Source organism: Thalassophryne amazonica, chromosome 4 (genome assembly GCF_902500255.1).
Source record: "Thalassophryne amazonica chromosome 4, fThaAma1.1, whole genome shotgun sequence".
Taxonomy (NCBI): domain Eukaryota; kingdom Metazoa; phylum Chordata; class Actinopteri; order Batrachoidiformes; family Batrachoididae; genus Thalassophryne; species Thalassophryne amazonica.
The window spans coordinates 43,571,958-43,592,937 of NC_047106.1; the positions used below are offsets into that span (position 1 = coordinate 43,571,958).

General features: G+C 41.1%; 1 protein-coding gene across 1 annotated transcript in view; it reads right to left on the bottom strand.

Moving 5' to 3' along the window:
* LOC117508133 (endothelin-converting enzyme-like 1) overlaps nucleotides 1-20,980 on the bottom strand; it is a 209,187-nt gene that overhangs the window by 21,167 nt on the left and 167,040 nt on the right. Inside the window, 4 exon segments of the mRNA XM_034167795.1 lie at nucleotides 2,746-2,811; nucleotides 4,702-4,826; nucleotides 5,290-5,357; nucleotides 17,624-17,675. Of these exon segments, the coding sequence (XP_034023686.1) occupies nucleotides 2,746-2,811; nucleotides 4,702-4,826; nucleotides 5,290-5,357; nucleotides 17,624-17,675 (311 nt within the window).

Below are 20,980 nucleotides of genomic sequence, written 5' to 3' on the forward strand. Positions count from 1 at the left end.
CTCTCGTCTATTTTTTATTGCGAATAAATGTCTGAACGATTTGGAGCTTTGCCGCATCAATTTTTTTCCAGAAACTGTGAGAGACCTCCAGGTGGACACCGTTCGAAAAATTAATATGGCTTTCAGGGACGATTTTATGGGGATTAAACAGATTACGGGGTGTTACTGCCGCTTTAAGGACGGCCCACAACTGCTGAGAGCATGGCGCGCTCCCAGCCCCCATCGACAGGCTGACACCCCACATAAACAACCAGATCATTTCCAATGTGAAAGCTTTGTTGATCCGGGACCTCGTCTGACTTTCACAAAAGACAGAAGATGTGGACATCAGCACTTTTTCCGGCACATTCCACCATTACAGGAGTTTTTTTCATGGAAAGAAAAGCGGAGGGACGCACCACGGCTCCGTTCATTACGCAGGACAAAACCACCTCGGTGTTGGTCTCTCAGGACGGCTTTCAGGTGGATTTCAGATGGATTCCGGTTGCTTTCCAGTCGTGTGAATATCCGATTGTGATTGTGCATGAGCTGGACATGCCAGAACATGTCCCGTGAGGCTTCATCACGGCGTTGCTTTGTTTTGATTGGAGTAAACAAGCAGTGAACAGGGCAAGTGGTGATGTCAATGGATCGCATCAGAGCACAGCTCGTCTGAACGATTATAACAAGAAGTTAAATCTGTTATAAACACAGGAATAAATACTGTAACAGCTGCAGACAAGAAGGAAAAAACACACAACTGTTTTATCATGCCTTGACTATGTAAACAAGTCAAATAATTAGCTTTTTAGACCGCTCAAAATGCTTTGTGCAGCTTGTTAGCCGTTCGCGCGCGCGAATAGCCCAGCTGCAGCTTCCTCTGTGATTCTGGAGGTGATTAGAGCCGTTTTCAACAGCCAGTTTGCAGAATAAAATGATTAATCCACCACGAAATAATTATTTTATATACGTAGCATCCAGCACAGAGCACATGGCAGCCGGTAAAATAAAGAACGGCGTCCAGCTGTGAACACAGCGAATCTGATTTGCATACGCCACAAATCAGATGCAAAGCAGACATAATAAAAACGCTTTATTCGTGGCCAATCTGTATGCAGTCGCTACAACTTATTTTAGTTCGTGATGTGGACATGATGTGGCAAATCCCTGTCAGCTGCGGATATCAGCAGATGACGGCGAATATACAGCGCATAGATTGTGTATGTATTGAGTATGTATGGAGTATGTAAGGCGGATGTCATCCGCAGCCAAAATTTTGTGCAGCTCAAAAATCTTGGAAACGGAAAAATGTGCCTCTGCGGATAATTGTGGATGTGTGCGGATGTCAGTCGACTCATACAAGCATGTTTCACGCATATTGCGGATGTTAAGTGAATATGAGCCAATTTTGTGCGCAATCCATACGCAAATTCTCCTAAACACCAGTGGGACCGGGCCCTTAGCAGGTGCGCATCAGGGTTCGCAGCCACACAGAGGGCTGTGATCGAAAGCAGTTTGGTTTGTCACACCCAGGGATATGTGTGAAACATACTACCATATTAGAGTTCAAGCAGCAAGCAGCATTTTGTTAACAATCGCCGGCCTTGAATTATGCCCTGGCTCGTTTAAGTGCCAGGACTGAACATGATTTGAAAAAGTAAACGGCTGGGCTTTTAATCAAGGAAATACGGTACCCACTTTCCTCAAATCAGTGAGTGTCAGTGCTGAACTTCATTTTGTACCTCTTTTAGGACTGGGCACATCCAGTCTGCTCTGTCTGGTACATGTGAGGGGTTTTTAATGGCAATACAATGTCTAATGTGAGTGAAAATCCTTTATACGAAATCTGGTATACGCAGTGTTTAACACATGGAAAACTATACAAAAGCATTGGGACTTTTGCTTTTGTCCAGTGAGTATCAGGTTTATACGATGATGGTTTAGGCAAGTTTTACTGTTGGAGGTCTTCAACTGGCACTCTTCTCTTGTTTTGGAACCAAAAACACAAGCTGTTTGCTCCACTCTGCTGTTCTGCTTCAGATTTCTTCCAGTAAAAATAACAAAAAATTATGGAGTTTTCCTTATCACTCCCACCACTGAGGTTGGTAAGTCTATGTAAGCCTTAACTGTGTATAGTGTTTTGAGATGAATTATGATTTGCCACTGTATAAATGAACTGAATCAGTTTTGTTGAAATGTTCAGCTAATCTTTATCAAACTTGGATCAGATCGAATGATCAGTTTTATTTAATAAAACTGGATTCTGGAATTGGATTCTGGATCTACCTTTTCTCTTAATGACATTACGTTTTTATCAGAACCTAATCCATTGATTATGATGTAACCTCTCAGCTGTATACGACATGACGTATATGACATAAGATGTAGTCAAATTTTGTGCAGTTTTTTTAACAGTTAAGTAAGCACTTGGATAGGCGTCATGGGATTTACTGCAATAATGCTGATCCCAAAGCAAAATTAAAAATGAAGAATTTTCTAGTCTTGGATATCCTGCACTCATAGAGTGCTTTTCTAGTTCAGTTTGCACTTCTGTACACTGATCACTTCCACACAAAATGCTGAATATGGAAGTAACTGGTGAGTAGAGAAATGCAAACTGTGGAAATGTTTTGTTGATTACTGAGGCAGTTATTTAATTTCATACATGCAAAGCTTATTTTTCTGAAAATCAGAGAGGCTTGATACATTTTGAAAATTTACACCAGATTCCAACATGCAAGGAAATGTAAATGTCTTCTGACTTACATAATACGACAGTTTGAGTCCTCCCATGTCTGCTATGTTCTCTCCCAGTGTCAGGCGCCCATTAACCTGCAAGCACAGAAAATAAAGCCAAATTTCTGAAACAAAAAAAGGTTTGTTTTTTATGATACTACGATACCTTTTATGATCAGACAGATAATGTGGTATACTTTTCAATATAATTGGAGAATTTTAAAATGTTGACTCCTACCTAGAAATAACACCACTCTGAGATAGCCACCATGCATTTTGTATACGACCTGCTATGCAGAGCTTCACTTTTTCCATATTTTGTTATGTTACAGCTTATGCCAAAATGGAGTAAATTAATTTTTTCCTTTTAAAATTCTGCTCACAACACCCCATAATGACAAAGTTTTTTTTTTAATTTTGCAAATTTATTAAAAAAATTAAAATCTAAAAACCAACAACAACAAAAAAATCACCTAAACATACATATTCACACCCTTTGCTCAATACCTTATTGATGCATCTTTGGCAGCAATTATACGAGCTCTGTTAGAAAAGTATCCGACCTTTTTATTTTTTGCAAAAACCAGATGGATTTGAATCACGTGTGCTTGCATGAGCCAACCTTGAACCTTCGTGCACATGCGTGAATTTTTTTCACGCCTGTCGATTGCGTCATTTGCTTGTAAGCAGCCTTTGTGTGAGGATGGTTGTAGAGATGGTTGTCGGATTTTCTTTGCAAGGAAAATGGCGGAACGACTGGAGCAGCGCGACTGCATCAAATTTTGCCAGACGGCTTTCGGTGACAATCCTCTGGGCATCACACAGATTAAGGAGCAGGTTTAAAGACGACTGCACAACGGTGGAGAGCGAGCCACGCTCCGGTTGGCCATCAACATGCTGAAATAACCGGATCATTTCCAAAGTGAACGCTGTGGTGATGCGGGACCGTTGTGTGACTATCCGAAAAATTGCGGAAGAGGTGGACATCAGCACTGTGACAGAAGATTTGGCCATGAAAAGAGTTGCAGCGAAATTCATGCCGATGGCTTCGGCATGAAGCTGCTGACACAGCAAAAGTGCCTCCGTGTTGAAGTCTCACAGGACATGCTGGGACATGCCCAATCTGAATCATCCGAATGGTGGAAGAGGTGGACATCATTTTTTGGAGTCCTAGCATGTCCTGTCCAGGTGTATGCCTTTCAAAATCATGTCCAATCAAATGAATTTACCCCAGGTGGACTCTAATTAAGCTGTAGAAACATCTCAAGGATGCTCAGTGGAAACTGAAGCTCAGTTTTGAGCTTCATGGCAAAGGCTGGGAATACTTACGTACATGTGATTTCTATTTTTTAAAATTTTTTAATAAATTTGCAAAAATCTAAAAAAACTTTTTTCACATTGTCATTATGGGGTATTGTGTGTAGAATCTTAAGGACAAAATTAATTTAATTCATTTTGGAATAAGGCTGAAAAAGAGAAGTGCTGTGAATACTTTCGGGATGCACCGTATTGAGGATGGACTGTAAGTATAATAATTAAAATAAATAAATAAAAAATAGAATGGTTGTCTGCGTGGGTGGTTGCCATCCAGGACCTAAAGTGGTTTGGTGGTGTTGTGGATGCAGCAAATGCGTGGATGTGCATGCTCCCAGACTTGACTTTACTTGACTTGATTGTAAGTGTTGTTTAATCCGCTTAAGTGGTAATGATCAGGTCAAAATTGGCTTCGGACATATGGACTATAAGGGGAAACAAACTGAACCCCTAGAGTTGTGGTTGTCTAATGTAAACAAAATGATGCAATGCCACAGGTCCAGATTTGTAATGTCTGACTGGGTAAAAAAGGAACATTATGTCGGTTTTAGATTACAACAATTCCAGCATGACTGATCAAAGGTTTTCATTTGCAGCAAACATCAACCCATCATTTTGGTAGGAAAACTGCATGTTTAGGCAGGAACTTGAGCACTGTGTGTTGAAACCTACCCTCTGGTTATAAACTGTGAAATTATCGTAGAGCTTGACGATGCATTCAGCCTTCTTCTGGAACTTTCTGTAGGAATCTTCAGTCCACCACTGTTTGAGGTTGCCATGGCGGTCGTATTGGCCCCTAGGGACATGGACCATTACACCACAAAGATTAAGGGGCCAAAGGGCAGGAAGTAGTGTGAGTGGAAGACAACAAAACACAACACAAGCCACAACTTTCTTTAACTGTCCACAGAGCTGCACAATTACGCTGGTTTTGTTACCAGACTATTTGTAGTCTGTATCTTCTCTGGTACTCTTGGGGACAATATTTTGGTTCGCATTTGGATGAATTAAAATTTTGCTTTGAAATTTCAAAAGGATTTCTGCTTTACAATCCAATCAAACAAGCACACAGTTACCCATCAAACAACTTTCAGAAACAAAAGTTAGAGATTGTGGCCTCAAATTGTTTTTACACTTTAGCAGATACTCTAGAAATTGATTGGAATTTTGCAACTGACCAGATAAACCTGTCTCTTTCTGTCAAACTGATTAGTTTAATGCAGTGAAGGAGTTATAATTCAAAAGTGATGACATTCTTACCCCAGTCGTCATAGCCATGTGTTAGTTCATGACCAATGATGGCGCCTATTCCCCCATAGTTCAAAGACCTGCCAGCAGGAAGTAAAACAGCTCATTACGATAAACAAACAAACAAATAGCCTTTTCCTCCACATGAACTAGAACTTATTTCTAACACCTTGGCCTTTGTGACTGACAAAGTCTCAAAGGCTTCTGAAGAAGATTGTAAATCATTCAAAGTTTAGCTTTTTGGAATCCTTATGATTCGACAAATATTGGTGGTATACTTTCAACATGATTTGAGCAATTTTTAATTTGGACCCCTGTGTAGCAACTGATTATATCCACCACCCTGGGATGGTTTCATGCATTTTTGATTGAGCTATGGTGTATTGGGGCTGGATTGTAAGTGTTGTTTTGTCACCTCAGGTGGAATGATAAGGTCAAAACTTGCTGTGGACTCACTGGTTTTAGTCATTATTCTCCACAGTTTTATGAGTGAAGTCTCTTGTGTATTGCAGCCAGAAATATTCCATAAACACTGTCTTATCACCTCAATTTAACACAGACAATTCAGGCATCTGTTTCAATGCCTGTTGCTCTGAAGGGAACAGAACTGTTGCCACCACACCTCCTCTCCCAAGGGAGCAGGTGCAACGTAATGACTCAGTCCATCTCGTTCCGAATCCCACAGATCCTATGTGGAATTCAACCGGCTCAGTCGGTGTTTCACACAGCAAACTGGAATCCAGATACGGACATCTGTGGCATAGATTAGATGTTCCAACAAGGGGAAGTCTACATGCACAGACAGAACTGTGGACTTTGTGGATGTTTAATATGAACCGTCAGCTATATTTAATTGTAAAATGCAGATAAAAATCAATGAAATGATTCTGAGATGTCTCTTTAAATCAGGACGTCTTTATATTTGCTTGCCTCTACTGGTGGTTGGCTCTCACTGCGGTATTGTATCACTTCCTGTTCCGGAGCACAGCAGTGTTTTGCTGTATCTGTTAGCTGTTTAATCTGCGCAGTTAGATTGATCTAGTTAACTAGATAACGATTTGCTTCACAGTGTAATCTTCACGTGCTTTAACTAAAGCACTCCCTCTGCTGAATCACCTCTAAATTATTTACACATTATTCACTTTGTGTGTTTTTAGGAATCCGCTAGCTTAGCGCAGCTACTAGCTCTTAGCCGGTTTAGCATGGTGGCTTCTCCTGTCTCTCACGCACTTTTCTGCTCTGGGTGTGAAATGTTTAGTTATTCCTCGGCCTCCTTTAGCAGTAATGGTACTTGTAATAAGTGTAGCTTATTCGTAGCTTTGGAGGCCAGGCTGGGCGAATTGGAGACTCGGCTCCGCACCGTGGAAAATTCTACAGCTAGCCAGGCCCCTGTAGTCGGTGCGGACCAAGGTAGCTTAGCCGCCGTTAGTTTCCCTCTGGCAGATCCCGAGCAGCCGGGAAAGCAGGCCGACTGGGTGACTGTGAGGAGGAAGCGTAGCCCTAAACAGAAGCCCCGTGTACACCGCCAACCCGTTCACATTTCTAACCGTTTTTCCCCACTCGGCGACACACCCGCCGGGGATCAAACTCTGGTTATTGGCGACTCTGTTTTGAGAAATGTGAAGTTAGCGACACCAGCAACCATAGTCAATTGTCTTCCGGGGGCCAGAGCAGGTGACATTGAAGGAAATTTGAAACTGCTGGCTAAGGCTAAGCGTAAATTTGGTAAGATTGTAATTCACGTCGGCAGTAATGACACCCAGTTACGTCAATCGGAGGTCACTAAAATTAACATTGAATCGGTGTGTAACTTTGCAAAAACAATGTCGGACTCTGTAGTTTTCTCTGGGCCCCTCCCCAATCGGACCGGGAGTGACATGTTTAGCCGCATGTTCTCCTTGAATTGCTGGCTGTCTGAGTGGTGTCCAAAAAATGAAGTGGGCTTCATAGATAATTGGCAAAGCTTCTGGGGAAAACCTGGTCTTGTTAGGAGAGACGGCATCCATCCCACTTTGGATGGAGCAGCTCTCATTTCTAGAAATCTGGCCAATTTTCTTAAATCCTCCAAACTGTGACTATCCAGGGTTGGGACCAGGAAGCAAAGTTGTAGTCTTACACACCTCTCTGCAGCTTCTCTCCCCCTGCCATCCCCTCATTACCCCATCCCCGTAGAGACGGTGCCTGCTCCCAGACTACCAATAACCAGCAAAAATCTATTTAAGCATAAAAATTCAAAAAGAAAAAATAATATAGCACCTTCAACTGCACCACAGACTAAAACAGTGAAATGTGGTCTATTAAACATTAGATCTCTCTCTTCTAAGTCCCTGTTAGTAAATGATATAATAATTGATCAACATATTGATTTATTCTGCCTTACAGAAACCTGGTTACAGCAGGATGAATATGTTAGTTTAAATGAGTCAACACCCCCAAGTCACACTAACTGCCAGAATGCTCGTAGCACGGGCCGAGGCGGGGGATTAGCAGCAATCTTCCATTCCAGCTTATTAATTAATCAATAACCCAGACAGAGCTTTAATTCATTTGAAAACTTGACTCTTAGTCTTGTCCATCCAAATTGGAAGCCCCAAAAAACAGTTTTATTTGTTGTTATCTATCGTCCTCCTGGTCGTTACTGTGAGTTTCTCTGTGAATTTTCAGACCTTTTGTCTGACTTAGTGCTTAGCTCAGATAAGATAATTATAGTGGGTGATTTTAACATCCACACAGATGCTGAGTATAACAGCCTCAGCACTGCATTTAATCTATTATTAGACTCAATTGGCTTTGCTCAAAATGTAAATGAGTCCACCCACCACTTTAATCATATCTTAGATCTTGTTCTGACTTATGGTATGGAAATTGAAGACTTAACAGTATTCCCTGAAAACTCCCTTCTGTCTGATCATTTCTTAATAACATTTACATTTCCTCTGATGGACTACCCAGCAGTGGGGAATAAGTTTCATTACACTAGAAGTCTTTCAGAAAGCGCTGTAACTAGGTTTAAGGATATGATTCCTTCTTTATGTTCTCTAATGCCATATACCAACACAGTGCAGAGTAGCTACCTAAACTCTGTAAGTGAGATAGAGTATCTCGTCAATAGTTTTACATCCTCATTGAAGACAACTTTGGATGCTGTAGCTCCTCTGAAAAAGAGAGCTTTAAATCAGAAGTGCCTGACTCCGTGGTATAACTCACAAACTCGCAGCTTAAAGCAGATACTCCGTAAGTTGGAGAGGAAATGGCGTCTCACTAATTTAGAAGATCTTCACTTAGCCTGGAAAAAGAGTCTGTTGCTCTATAAAAAAGCCCTCCGTAAGCTAGGACATCTTACTACTCATCACTAATTGAAGAAAATAAGAACAACCCCAGGTTTCTTTTGCACTGTAGCCAGGCTGATAAAGAGTCAGAGCTCTATTGAGCCAAGTATTCCTTTAACTTTAACTAGTAATGACTTCATGACTTTCTTTGCTAACAAAATTTTAACTATTAGAGAAAAAATTACTCATAACCATCCCAAAGACGTATCGTTATCTTTGGCTGCTTTCAGTGATGCCGGTATTTGGTTAGACTCTTTCTCTCTGATTGTTCTGTCTGAGTTATTTTCATTAGTTACTTCATCCAAACCATCAACATGTTTATTGGACCCCATTCCTACCAGGCTGCTCAAGGAAGCCCTACCATTATTTAATGCTTCGATCTTAAATATGATCAATCTATCTTTATTAGTTGGCTATGTACCACAGGCTTTTAAGGTGGCAGTAATTAAACCATTACTTAAAAAGCCATCACTTGACCGAGCTATCTTAGCTAATTATAGGCCAATCTCCAACCTTCCTTTTCTCTCAAAAATTTTTGAAAGGGTAGTTGTAAAACAGCTAACTGATCATCTGCAGAGGAATGGTCTATTTGAAGAGTTTCAGTCAGGTTTTAGAATTAATCATAGTACAGAAACAGCATTAGTGAAGGTTACAAATGATCTTCTTATGGCCTCAGACAGTGGACTCATCTCTGTGCTTGTTCTGTTAGACCTCAGTGCTGCTTTTGATACTGTTGACCATAAAATTTTATTACAGAGATTAGAGCATGCCATAGGTATTAAAGGCACTGCGCTGCGGTGGTTTGAATCATATTTATCTAATAGATTACAATTTGTTCATGTAAATGGGGAATCTTCTTCACAGACTAAGGTTAATTATGGAGTTCCACAAGGTTCTGTGCTAGGACCAATTTTATTCACTTTATACATGCTTCCCTTAGGCAGTATTATTAGACGGCATTGCTTAAATTTTCATTGTTACGCAGATGATACCCAGCTTTATCTATCCATGAAGCCAGAGGACACACACCAATTAGCTAAACGCAGGATTGTCTTACAGACATAAAGACATGGATGACCTCTAATTTCCTGCTTTTAAACTCAGATAAAACTGAAGTTATTGTACTTGGCCCCACAAATCTTAGAAACATGGTGTCTAACCAGATCCTTACTCTGGATGGCATTACCCTGACCTCTAGTAATACTGTGAGAAATCTTGGAGTCATTTTTGATCAGGATATGTCATTCAAAGCGCATATTAAACAAATATGTAGGACTGCTTTTTTGCATTTACGCAATATCTCTAAAATTATAAAGGTCTTGTCTCAGAGTGATGCTGAAAAACTAATTCATGCATTTATTTCCTCTAGGCTGGACTATTGTAATTCATTATTATCAGGTTGTCCTAAAAGTTCCCTGAAAAGCCTTCAGTTAATTCAAAATGCTGCAGCTAGAGTACTAACGGGACTAGAAGGAGAGAGCATATCTCACCATATTGGCATCTCTTCATTGGCTTCCTGTTAATTCTAGAATAGAATTTAAAATTCTTCTTCTTACTTATAAGGTTTTGAATAATCAGGTCCCATCTTATCTTAGGGACCTCATAGTACCATATCACCCCAATAGAGCGCTTCACTCTCAGACTGCAGGCTTACTTGTAGTTCCTAGGGTTTGTAAGAGTAGAATGGGAGGCAGAGCCTTCAGCTTTCAGGCTCCTCCTGTGGAACCAGCTCCCAATTCGGATCAGGGAGACAGACACCCTCTCTACTTTTAAGATTAGGCTTAAAACTTTCCTTTTTGCTAAAGCTTATAGTTAGGGCTGGATCAGGTGACCCTGAACCATCCCTTAGTTATGCTGCTATAGACTTAGACTGCTGGGGGGTTCCCATGATGCACTGAGTGTTTCTTTCTCTTTTTCCTCTGTATGCACCACTCTGCATTTAATCATTAGTGATTGATCTCTGCTCCCCTCCACAGCATGTCTTTTTCCTGATTCTCTCCCTCAGCCCCAACCAGTCCCAGCAGAAAACTGCCCCTCCCTGAGCCTGGTTCTGCTGGAGGTTTCTTCCTGTTAAAAGGGAGTTTTTCCTTCCCACTGTAGCCAAGTGCTTGCTCACAGGGGGTCGTTTTGACTGTTGGGGTTTTTACGTAATTATTGCATGGCCTTGCCTTACAATATAAAGCGCCTTGGGGCAACTGTTTGTTGTGATTTGGCGATATATAAATAAAATTGATAATTGACAATTGATATTTTCACAATTAAAGTTTGAGTAAACCTACGTGACATAATTTTGGAATGGGGGTTAGTGCTATCTCTGTTAGCAAATATTCTCCATGAGTCAACTGTGAACAGCCACTCACAGTACTCGTGTACTACGAGCATTTTAACAATGATTACCTGTCTCTGTTCATGGAATTTGAAATACAGCTATCTAAATTTTAATGGTTGTTGTTTTTGTGTTGGTTGCTGGTTTTGATCACAGTTGCCATAAAGCATGTTGTATGGATCCCCATTTAGTATTAGCACAGGCTGGATGCCCTTTGTGATTTCAAGATGTACATGGAAATTGGGGGATTGAACCCTGGAGCTTCTTACTACTGATGTTCCATCTTAATTTTAAGGTTTTAATGGTTATCAGGTTCTCTTGTAAGTGAAAGTAAAGCGCCTTTATTCTCATTGTACACACACACACACACACACACACATATATATATATATATATATATATATATATATATATATATATATATATATATATATATATATATATATATACAGTGAAATTTGTCCTCTCCATTTAACCCATCTAACTGCAGTTAGGGCCCTGTCCCACTGGCGTTTAGGAGGATTTGCGTATGGATTGTGCACAAAATTGGCTCATATTCGCTTAACATCTGAAATATGTGTGAAACATGCTTGTATGAGTCGGCTGACACCCGCACACGTCCGTAATTATCCGCAGAGGCACGTTTTTCCGTTGCCAGGATTTTTGAGCTGCACAAAATTTTGCCTGCGGATGACATCCGCTTTACATACTCCATACATACTCAATACATACTCACTCTATGTACTGTATATCTGCCGTTAACCGCTGATATCAACAACTGACAGGGATTTGTGGCTTGGCAGCGGACGGGGACAGTGTGTAAAACAGATATATATCATGCCTATCACGTCCACATCACAAACTAAAATATGTTGTAGCGAATGCATACAAATTGGCCATGAATAAAGTGTTTTTAGATCCACAAGACGTAATAGCTGCTGCAATCGGGTCTCCTCCAGGACTTTTATTTAACACCAACAAAAGGAAGAGTTGCTGTTTAGCCACAACTCACACTGAAGTCTGTTTTCTGTGACACTCTTGAGAGAAAAAAAAAAACACAGTCTCACACCCCCAACGGCTTCCCCCCTCCCGCTCCCCAAACTCATGATCAGTTAGCCCTTGCATGAAAACATAAACATTAACTCTGTGATCAACTTGTCCAAGTCCAGCAAATGCTCCAGACGCTGTATTGTTGGTCTGAATAGTGATGCCGAAAGGCCCGAGTGAGCTTATTTTATGACCCCAATGCAGATGCCATGCACGCACAACACGTGCGTGATGCATTCATAATACACCCGTAATACTGCCGTGATAATCGCAATGTGTCGGATCCGTTTCCTCACTACATGCATTATATAACTGATTGTTCATCATATATTCGCTATATATTATTAATATAACCATAATTCATACTGGGACATTTGTCATTTTTGGCCACTTTTGTTGCGGACGACAACGAATGCCAGTACTTTGTGTACTCAATTCATGCGCAATTAATCCTCTCCCCAGTGGGACAGGGCCCTTAGACACAATCCAACCACTAGGAGCAGTGGGCAGCCACAGTCTGGCACCTCCACAGACAAACTCCAGATGTAGAGACTCTGCCTTGGTCAGGGGCAGAGAAAGGAGTAGACCCTAAATAAGCATATTTTGATTTTGTTAGGATCACTGGTTCAATTTCCAATCAGATAGGACATTCACCAAGGTGCCCATGCTGAGTGCCTTGCATGATAGCAAGGTGACATCAGTGTGTGTGTGTGTAAGAATTTGAAAAGTGCTTTCAGCATCTGCATCAGATAGAAAAGTGCTGAAGAAATACACATCATTTATCTACACTGGTAAAACACATTGTCTGGCAACACACTATCAGTAGTTTTCATTTCTAATTTTGTTTTGCAGTTTGACAGTATGTGGTTAATGTGCATATCCACTGTGCCCACTTCAGAACAGCACAGCGGCCAATTTGACTAAAAGGTAATATCTCCCTAAATACCAACAGAAATGGCCATTTGGCTTTATTTTAATTGTATTATCCCATAGCTCCCATTGCTACAGCCAATCAGCTGAACAAGTTTATAGTTAAACTACAAGCTGCACATTTTCTTGTTCATAAGTCCAAAAAAAAAAAAAAAAAAAACCCCATCAGATTATCGCTTTCACTTAACACCAAATCAGCTCTGGGACCCTTTCAATTCCAATGCAAAACAAATCATTATTTATAAAAATGGTGATGGACAGTGAAGCTCTTCTAAGTTGCTCTAACTGTTGAGTTTTATATCAGGCAGAAGGCCGCCTGCACATCTTCCCACAGATAGCAGCGGGTCGACGCACCTCTCCTTGACCCCGGGCCGAGCCTGAGTGTTGCCTGTGCAGTACATGCAGATATGGAGAATGATGAGAGGGCACTCTCGGGGCTATTCACTTGGCTACGTCTGAAAATGACTTTCTGACAGATAGTCGATACTCTGCCGCGCACTGGCCCCAGACGCGCTCGCTAAACCAAGCGGCTGATTGAAGCTTCATTAGAATCTGTCTGATAGTGCAGAGGTGTGTGTGTGAGAGTTTATGGGAGGTTAAGACTACTGCAGTAATAACTTTAAAGGAGCAGGTACACACACACATACACACACACACACACACACGTTAATACAGTCATAATTTAATATTGATTACCATACATGCCAGAGTGTAGCTTAGTGGTATGCAGCTCTAACGAAGATGCAGCAGTGTTGGCTCGTGTTTGATGCACAACCTGCTTCATGTGATTATCTCATATTTGTGCAGCTGCTTGGGAGAGTTGGTATAAATGATTTTGCTGCAGCTGTTATACTGGGCACTGGGTGTAATTTTAGAGTAATACTCACGGTTGGCAGTGGCAGGTTCTCTCCTCAGTGAATAAACTTAGATAAAAGAGCATTTTCAGTGGAAAAAATATTTGTTTGCTACTTCATTCATCTCAGGTCTTCTATAGCTGGTGTTGATGAGAATGAAATATTTTGTTACAGACTTTTTTCTTTTCAGTTTTTGTATTTGGGTTCGTAACTGATTTTCACACAGGGCCACATTTTGATGGTGGATGCAGTAGGCTGCAAGACCATTTGGGACATGTCCAAGCGCACTTTGATATTTAAATATTTGGAAATAGAGCCTCAAAGATGAGTGCTCCTGGATCTATTATTCATGGCTGTATTGTAGTAAGGATATGCAACAGTGAGCTGTCACATAAGCAGATGCAAGTGAAAGGATTTCTGGCACATTAATGAATTAGTGTGAGACTGCAAGGGTGTACAGCTGACAACAACCACCAAAGCTCCCTGAGGTGAAGCAGTACAGCTGCAAAGTGAGAATTTCATGCATTTATTTTTTGCCATCTACTCAACTTAATGGTTGTTTTCAATTAATTTTTATTGTGTATTTTATGCATGTAATGTCACCTGTCTATGACATTTGGGGGGGGGGGGGGGGCTAAATGTAAAATTTGGTTTTTCCTCCATCCTTCTACTCTGTTTTGTTTTCTTTGCCTACAGTGGAATACAGTGTGGCACCATTTTAATATTACACTATTGCAAATGGCCGCCGATGACATGTACAGGCAGAGTGTGTGTGCTTTGTGAAGCCACTTATGTACAGGGATTAAAGTTCTCTGTCACTACAACAGATTTCTGTCAATTGGGCTGCCAAAAGGCTGGGTTCATGCTGACACTATCCTGACACTGTCCTGATGCAAAATCAAGGCTGGACACAAGATACAAAATTCAACCGCATTCAAAACATTCAAAAATCGATTTTTAGAATAATGTCTCTGTTTTGTTTCTGTTTTTTTCTCCTGGCAGTGAGTCCCTGTGTCTGTGGGAGATATGTGTTAGTGTCTCACAGTACAGTGATATTGCAGTGAACAAGAGTAGTGTTATACAAAAATATTTTTAAAGTTTTCTTTCAAAGTCAGCTCTGAGTGTCTTTGTGAGTGTCCTCGCTGTGGTTAAACTAAAAACACAGCTGCAGACCCGCGACACATTAACAACAAATACTAAAGCTCCCCCCCCCCCCGCCCCAAATATGCCTAAAATCTCTTTCTGAGGATGGCATAATGTAAAATGTGCTCATAAAACCTTATTACCTCTCAATCAGGTCACGCTTTTCATATAAATAAAAAAATTCTAGATTGTTCCTGCTCAGAGACTGCAAACCAGGAGCAAATCCAGATGGAAAGAGGGTGTTGTGGGGGGGGGGGGGGGGGGGGCGTATCCTCCACAACACCCCCTTAATTAACTCCACTTTTGAAGACATTTTTCATACTACTACTACTGTTACTACTACTACTACTACTACTACTTATATTTCATTCAGCTACTCCCTTGTTTTGCACTTGGGGTTGCCACAGGCAATTCAAGGTGGATCTGCATTTTGAATTGGCATGTTTTACGCCAGATACCCTTCTTGACGCAACATCGAGAAATGTGGCAGGGGTTGGGTTTGAACTGAGAACCTTCCACACTGAAACCAAGTGCACTAACCACTTGGTCACCACACCTGCCATTAATACTACTTATAATTAAAATAATAATTACACAAAACACATTAAGCAATATAGCTAAACTGGGGGGGGGGGGGGATCATGGTGAGAAAATACTAATCAAAAAACCTCCCAGGATGCATCCCTGGACATCAGCGGCCCCCAGACTCCCTGCTAATGAAGGTCCACTTTCACCAAAAAAGACACCCCATTTTACATCCTGGCTACAGGCCTGAGATTTTAATTGGTAAAGAATTAAGTAAAAGCTGTTCCCTTAAAATGTGTTTATCCTGAAGTATTTAAATAATGTGTAGGTTAAAGTCTTTCTATAATATGACGGCTGCATTAGAAAAGAGCAGCAATGGTTAGTGAGTGAAATTTCATGTTTTCTTGGTTGTCTCCACCTTGTTTTACCTTAAACCAGTGGTGTCCAAAGTATTCCAGAACAGGGCCAAGAGGGTGCAGGTTTTCTTTGCAGCCACTGACTCCAGCAGGTAATTTCACTTATTAACATCACTTTGAGCAGGTGAGATGAGTTCATCAGTGAAAGAGGATCTGCACCCACTTGGCCCTTTCTGGAATATTTTGGACACCACTGCCTTAAATGCTAGGATGCAATCACAAAAGGGTTTCTACAACAAGGTAGATGGTGAACAGTTTAACATTTGGCCATGAAAAAGATTATTTATTTATTTGCTTTAATTCCTGTATGACTGTTCTGTTCTTTAAACAGTACTGGCTTTTAGGACAGGTTTTCTTTTTGGGGGGGGGGGGGGGGGGGGTGTCTAAGGTGATAGAAGATAATGTGCCAGCTCTGCATCTGATCACACTTCACTGCAGACACTGGACGGAAAAATGCCAACTGGCTTGTTAGATGGAAATTAGCAATGTCACATGCTGGGCTTTGTCCTGTTTTGCAGCAGGTGTAAGATCGAGACCTAAAGACTGTATGAAAAGCAACTTGTGGAGATCTGAAATAGGTATTAATCAGTCAGTTTTAATCACAAATAAGGGTTGATGGATTATTGCAAATTTATGGGGCAGTAATTGACAGGAAAATAGTCCATAAATGCTGTAACAAATATAATTATATATATATATATATATATATATATATATATATATATATATATATATATATATATATATATATATATATATATATATAAATAAAATAAAAATTTGGTTTTGGCAATCAGCTTCTTAAATGTGAGGATTTGGTACTTGCTGATGTATTTTATTTTAGGTAAATGGGGATTTGAGTCTATTTAACCAGTTCTACATCAAGAAAATGTAACGTTTCAGACATTTTAAAAAGTAAAGCAATTTAATAAGTAACTAATAAATAAAAATAAAAGTAAAATGCGACTACTTTTCACGTTTAAAAACAAAGAATTTGCTTTAGGTGCAAAATTGTTGCATATTTAATCAGATTTATACAGTCATTTTGTTATCAAAAAGCATTACGGTTACTGCAAAACTAAGGTGCAACTGAATTCAAATGAAACTGATATGGGCACAGCAAGGTGACTCATGAGCAGCATTTATTCCAGTGAGACAATATGTATAAATGAAATAATAATAATAAAATGAAATGGTCATGCATTCTGATAATGTAATTCCAATGAAATAAATTGAATAAACATTAAATTGTTCTTTTGAGAAGGGGGGGGGGGGGGTTCAGAAACTAATAATGGTTTCAGCTCTAGAGCAGATGCTTTTGCAGCCTGATCAATTTTAAACACATTGTACTTTATCACTTGCCACAAATCAAATGCACGTCTGAAAAATGAATCAACTCTGGTTTATGATTGTGGAAGGGTTTGTGTGGCATTAATGTGATTTGCATTCATCCTGCTGTTCCTCCACTGCGGCTTACTGAGGCTCACCTACAAGAACTGAAATAAACAGCAGAGTGACAGCGAAGAGATCAACTTTAATGCAACATCAAACTGCTTGATGTGCTCAAATTTAGGGATGCGACCTCTCAGTGACACCTGTTCCATTAACAGGACCGTGTTCAGTAATTGAGCTCCAGGCGGGTAATTAAATTCACTGAATCAGGTGTAGTGAAACATAAAGGAAATAAAAGTTTGCATTTAATTACTTTTGTTGTTGGGGTTGCAAAGATTTTGCTTCCGCCCAGTTAATGGCAGATACAGGAGGAAGTCTACTTACTGTGGAAACTCAGGGTTATATAGAGTTGGCTGAAGGATACCAGCAGGAAAAACTGGAAAAAAGATAAAGACACAACATGACAGATGTGGTCACATCCAAGTACTCTTACTGCCAGATACATATTTCAGTCTGAAAATGACAAGAAGTTGTGACAAGGAATGACCGGAAAGATTCCTTGAAGCCTGACTTCAAAATCCTTGTCATCCTAAATCTTACGGTGCAGCTGCAATACAGGATGCTTGACAGGTCCACTTTCATTTCTTCTTTTCTTTTCGAAAGCCATCACACATTCAGAGCAAATTTCAAAGACTGTACAAAATGTAAGCAGAAAGTGCGCAAAGTGGCTTTTCCTGCTCACATGCCCTCCTGGACACAGTGTTATTACTATAGCAAGTGATGAAGCACCTGGAACACCCTGTCAGCGTCACGGGCACATTACGTCAGATAAGACTGTGTGTGTATATTTACACTGGGTTGTGCTTGAAAAGCCTTTCTTCTAAAATATAATATACGAGGGCTGTCCATAAAGTATAGGTCCTTTTTATTTTTTTCAAAAACTATATGGATTTCATTCATATGTTTTTACGTCAGACATGCTTGAACCCTCGTGCGCATGCGTGAGTTTTTCCACGCCTGTCGGTGACGTCATTCTCCTGTGAGCACTCCTTGTGGGAGGAGTCGTCCAGCCCCTCGTCGGAATTCCTTTGTCTGAGAAGTTGCTGAGAGACTGGCGCTTTGTTTGATCAAAATTTTTTCTAAACCTGTGAGACACATCGAAGTGGACACGGTTCGAAAATTAAGCTGGTTTTCGGTGAAAATTTTAACGGCTGATGAGAGATTTTGAGGTGATACTGTCGCTTTAAGGACTTCCCACAGAGCGAGACGTCGTGCAGCACTCTCAGGCGCCGTCGTCAGCCTGTTCAAGCTGAAAACCTCCACATTTCAGGCTCTATTGATCCAGGACGTCGTGAGAGAACAGAGAAGTTTCAGAAGAAGTCGGTTTCAGCATTTTATCCGGATATTCCACTGTTAAAGGAGATTGTTTTAATGAAAGACGTGCGGGCGGATTGCAGCGTCGGCTCGCAGCCACCGCGACGCTCCGCCACAGGAAAAACACCTCCGTTGGAAGCCTTAAGGACAAGTTGGAACATGTCCAGCTGTTAAACAATTTCTCATATACTCACTCCACTGAAAGCCATCAAAAGCCGCCTGGATGTTACAAATGGTTATCAACACGGAGGTGTTTTTCCTGTGCCGCCGCACCGCGCCGGCTGCGTCCCGAAGCGCGGACCCGTCCGCACGTCTTTCATTAAAAAAAATCTCCTTTAACAGTGGAATATCCGGATAAAATGCTGAAACCGACTTCTTCTGAAACTTCTCTGTTCTCTCACGACGTCCTGGATCAATAGAGCCTGAAATGTGGAGGTTTTCAGCTTGAACAGGCTGACGACGGCGCCTGAGAGTGCTGCACGACGTCTCGCTCTGTGGGAAGTCCTTAAAGCGACAGTATCACCTCAAAATCTCTCATCAGCCATTAAAATTTTCACCGAAAACCAGCTTAATTTTTCGAACCGTGTCCACTTCGATGTGTCTCACAGGTTTAGAAAAAAGTTTGATCAAACAAAGCGCCAGTCTCTCAGCAACTTCTCAGACAAAGGAATTCCGACGAGGGGCTGGACGACTCCTCCCACAAGGAGTGCTCACAGGCGAATGACGTCACCGACAGGCGTGAAAAAACTCACGCATGCGCACAAGGGTTCAAGCATGTCTGACGTAAAAACATATGAATGAAATCCATATAGTTTTTGAAAAAAATAAAAAGGACCTATACTTTATGGACAGCTCTCGTATATTTGTATTTCTTGATGATTGATGTAAAATGATATATTCAGTGACTTGGAAATATTATACAAATAATGAATGTTTATGAGTGCAATGGTAAGAATTTTTCATGAGGTAAATGGTAAAAATAATCCCTGTGGACAGTCCTCGTATATACGAGGTTTGTTAGAAAAGTATCTGACCTTTTTTATTTTTTGCAAAAACCTGATGGATTTGAATCACGTGTGCTTGCATGAGCCAACCTTGAACCTTTGTGCGCATGCGTGAATTTTTTCACGCCTGTCGATTGCGTCAGTTGCTGGCAAACAGCCTTTGTGTGAGGTTGTGTGTTGTGCTCACAGGCGGATTTTCATTGCAAGGAAAATGACGGAACGACTGGAGCAGTGCTGCTTCATCAAATTTTTCCAGAAACTGGGTGACAGCCAGGTGGAAACCATTCAGAAGATTCAGACGGCTTTCGGTGACGATGCTATGGGCGTCACACAGATTTAGGAGCGGTACAACCGGTTTAAAGACGTCCGCACAACGGTGGAGAGCGAGCCGCTCTCCGGTCAGCCATCAACATGCTGAAATGACCAGATCATTGCCAAAGTGAACGCTGTGGTGATGCGGGACCATTGTTTGACTATCCGAGAAATTGCGGAAGAGGTGGACATCAGCACTTTTTCGTCACATTCCACTGACAGAAGATTTGGCCATGAAAAGAGTGGCGGTGAAATTCGTGTCGAAGCTGCTGATGGCGGAGCAAAAGCACCTTCGTGTTGAAGTCTCACAGGACATGCTGGACTCCGAAAAATGATGCCCACCTCTTCCACAATTTCTCAGATAGTCACACGACTGAAAAGCCACCGAAAGCCGTCTGAATCTTCTGAATGGTTTCCACCTGGCTGTCTCCCACTTTCTGGCAAAATGTGATGCAGTACCGCTGCTCCAGTCGTTCCATCATTTTCCTTGCAATGAAAATCCGTCGAGAGCACTACACACGTCCTCACACAAAGGCTGCTTGCCAGCCAATGACATAATCGACAGGCGTGAAAAAATTCACACATGCGCACGAAGGTTCAAGGTTGGCTCATGCAAGCACACGTGATTCAAATCCATCAGATTTTTGAAAAAAAAAAAAAAAAGGTCGGATACTTTTCTAACAGACCTCGTAATAATATAATTCCTAATTATTATCATGATGAAGGTGACACATACATTTCAACAGTTCCTTTGCACTCTGGGGGAAGGGGGTGAGTGGATATTATTATACTGGCACATGCAGGTCATACCAGCAGGCATACTGTACCAAATCTATCTTGAGGTTCCATCATATGCGCTCAAATAGTTTTGGATCCCGTTTTGCCACCACAGGAATATGTCAACTTCGGTCAGATAACACATGGACCACCATCGGATAGGTGTCCCATCTCGATGGCGTCAGGAGAATTAGGAACATGTGCGTCACACTTGGGGTCACCGATAGATTTTGACCAACTGTGTTGACTTCCGCAGGTGGCTGTCAGAACGTTT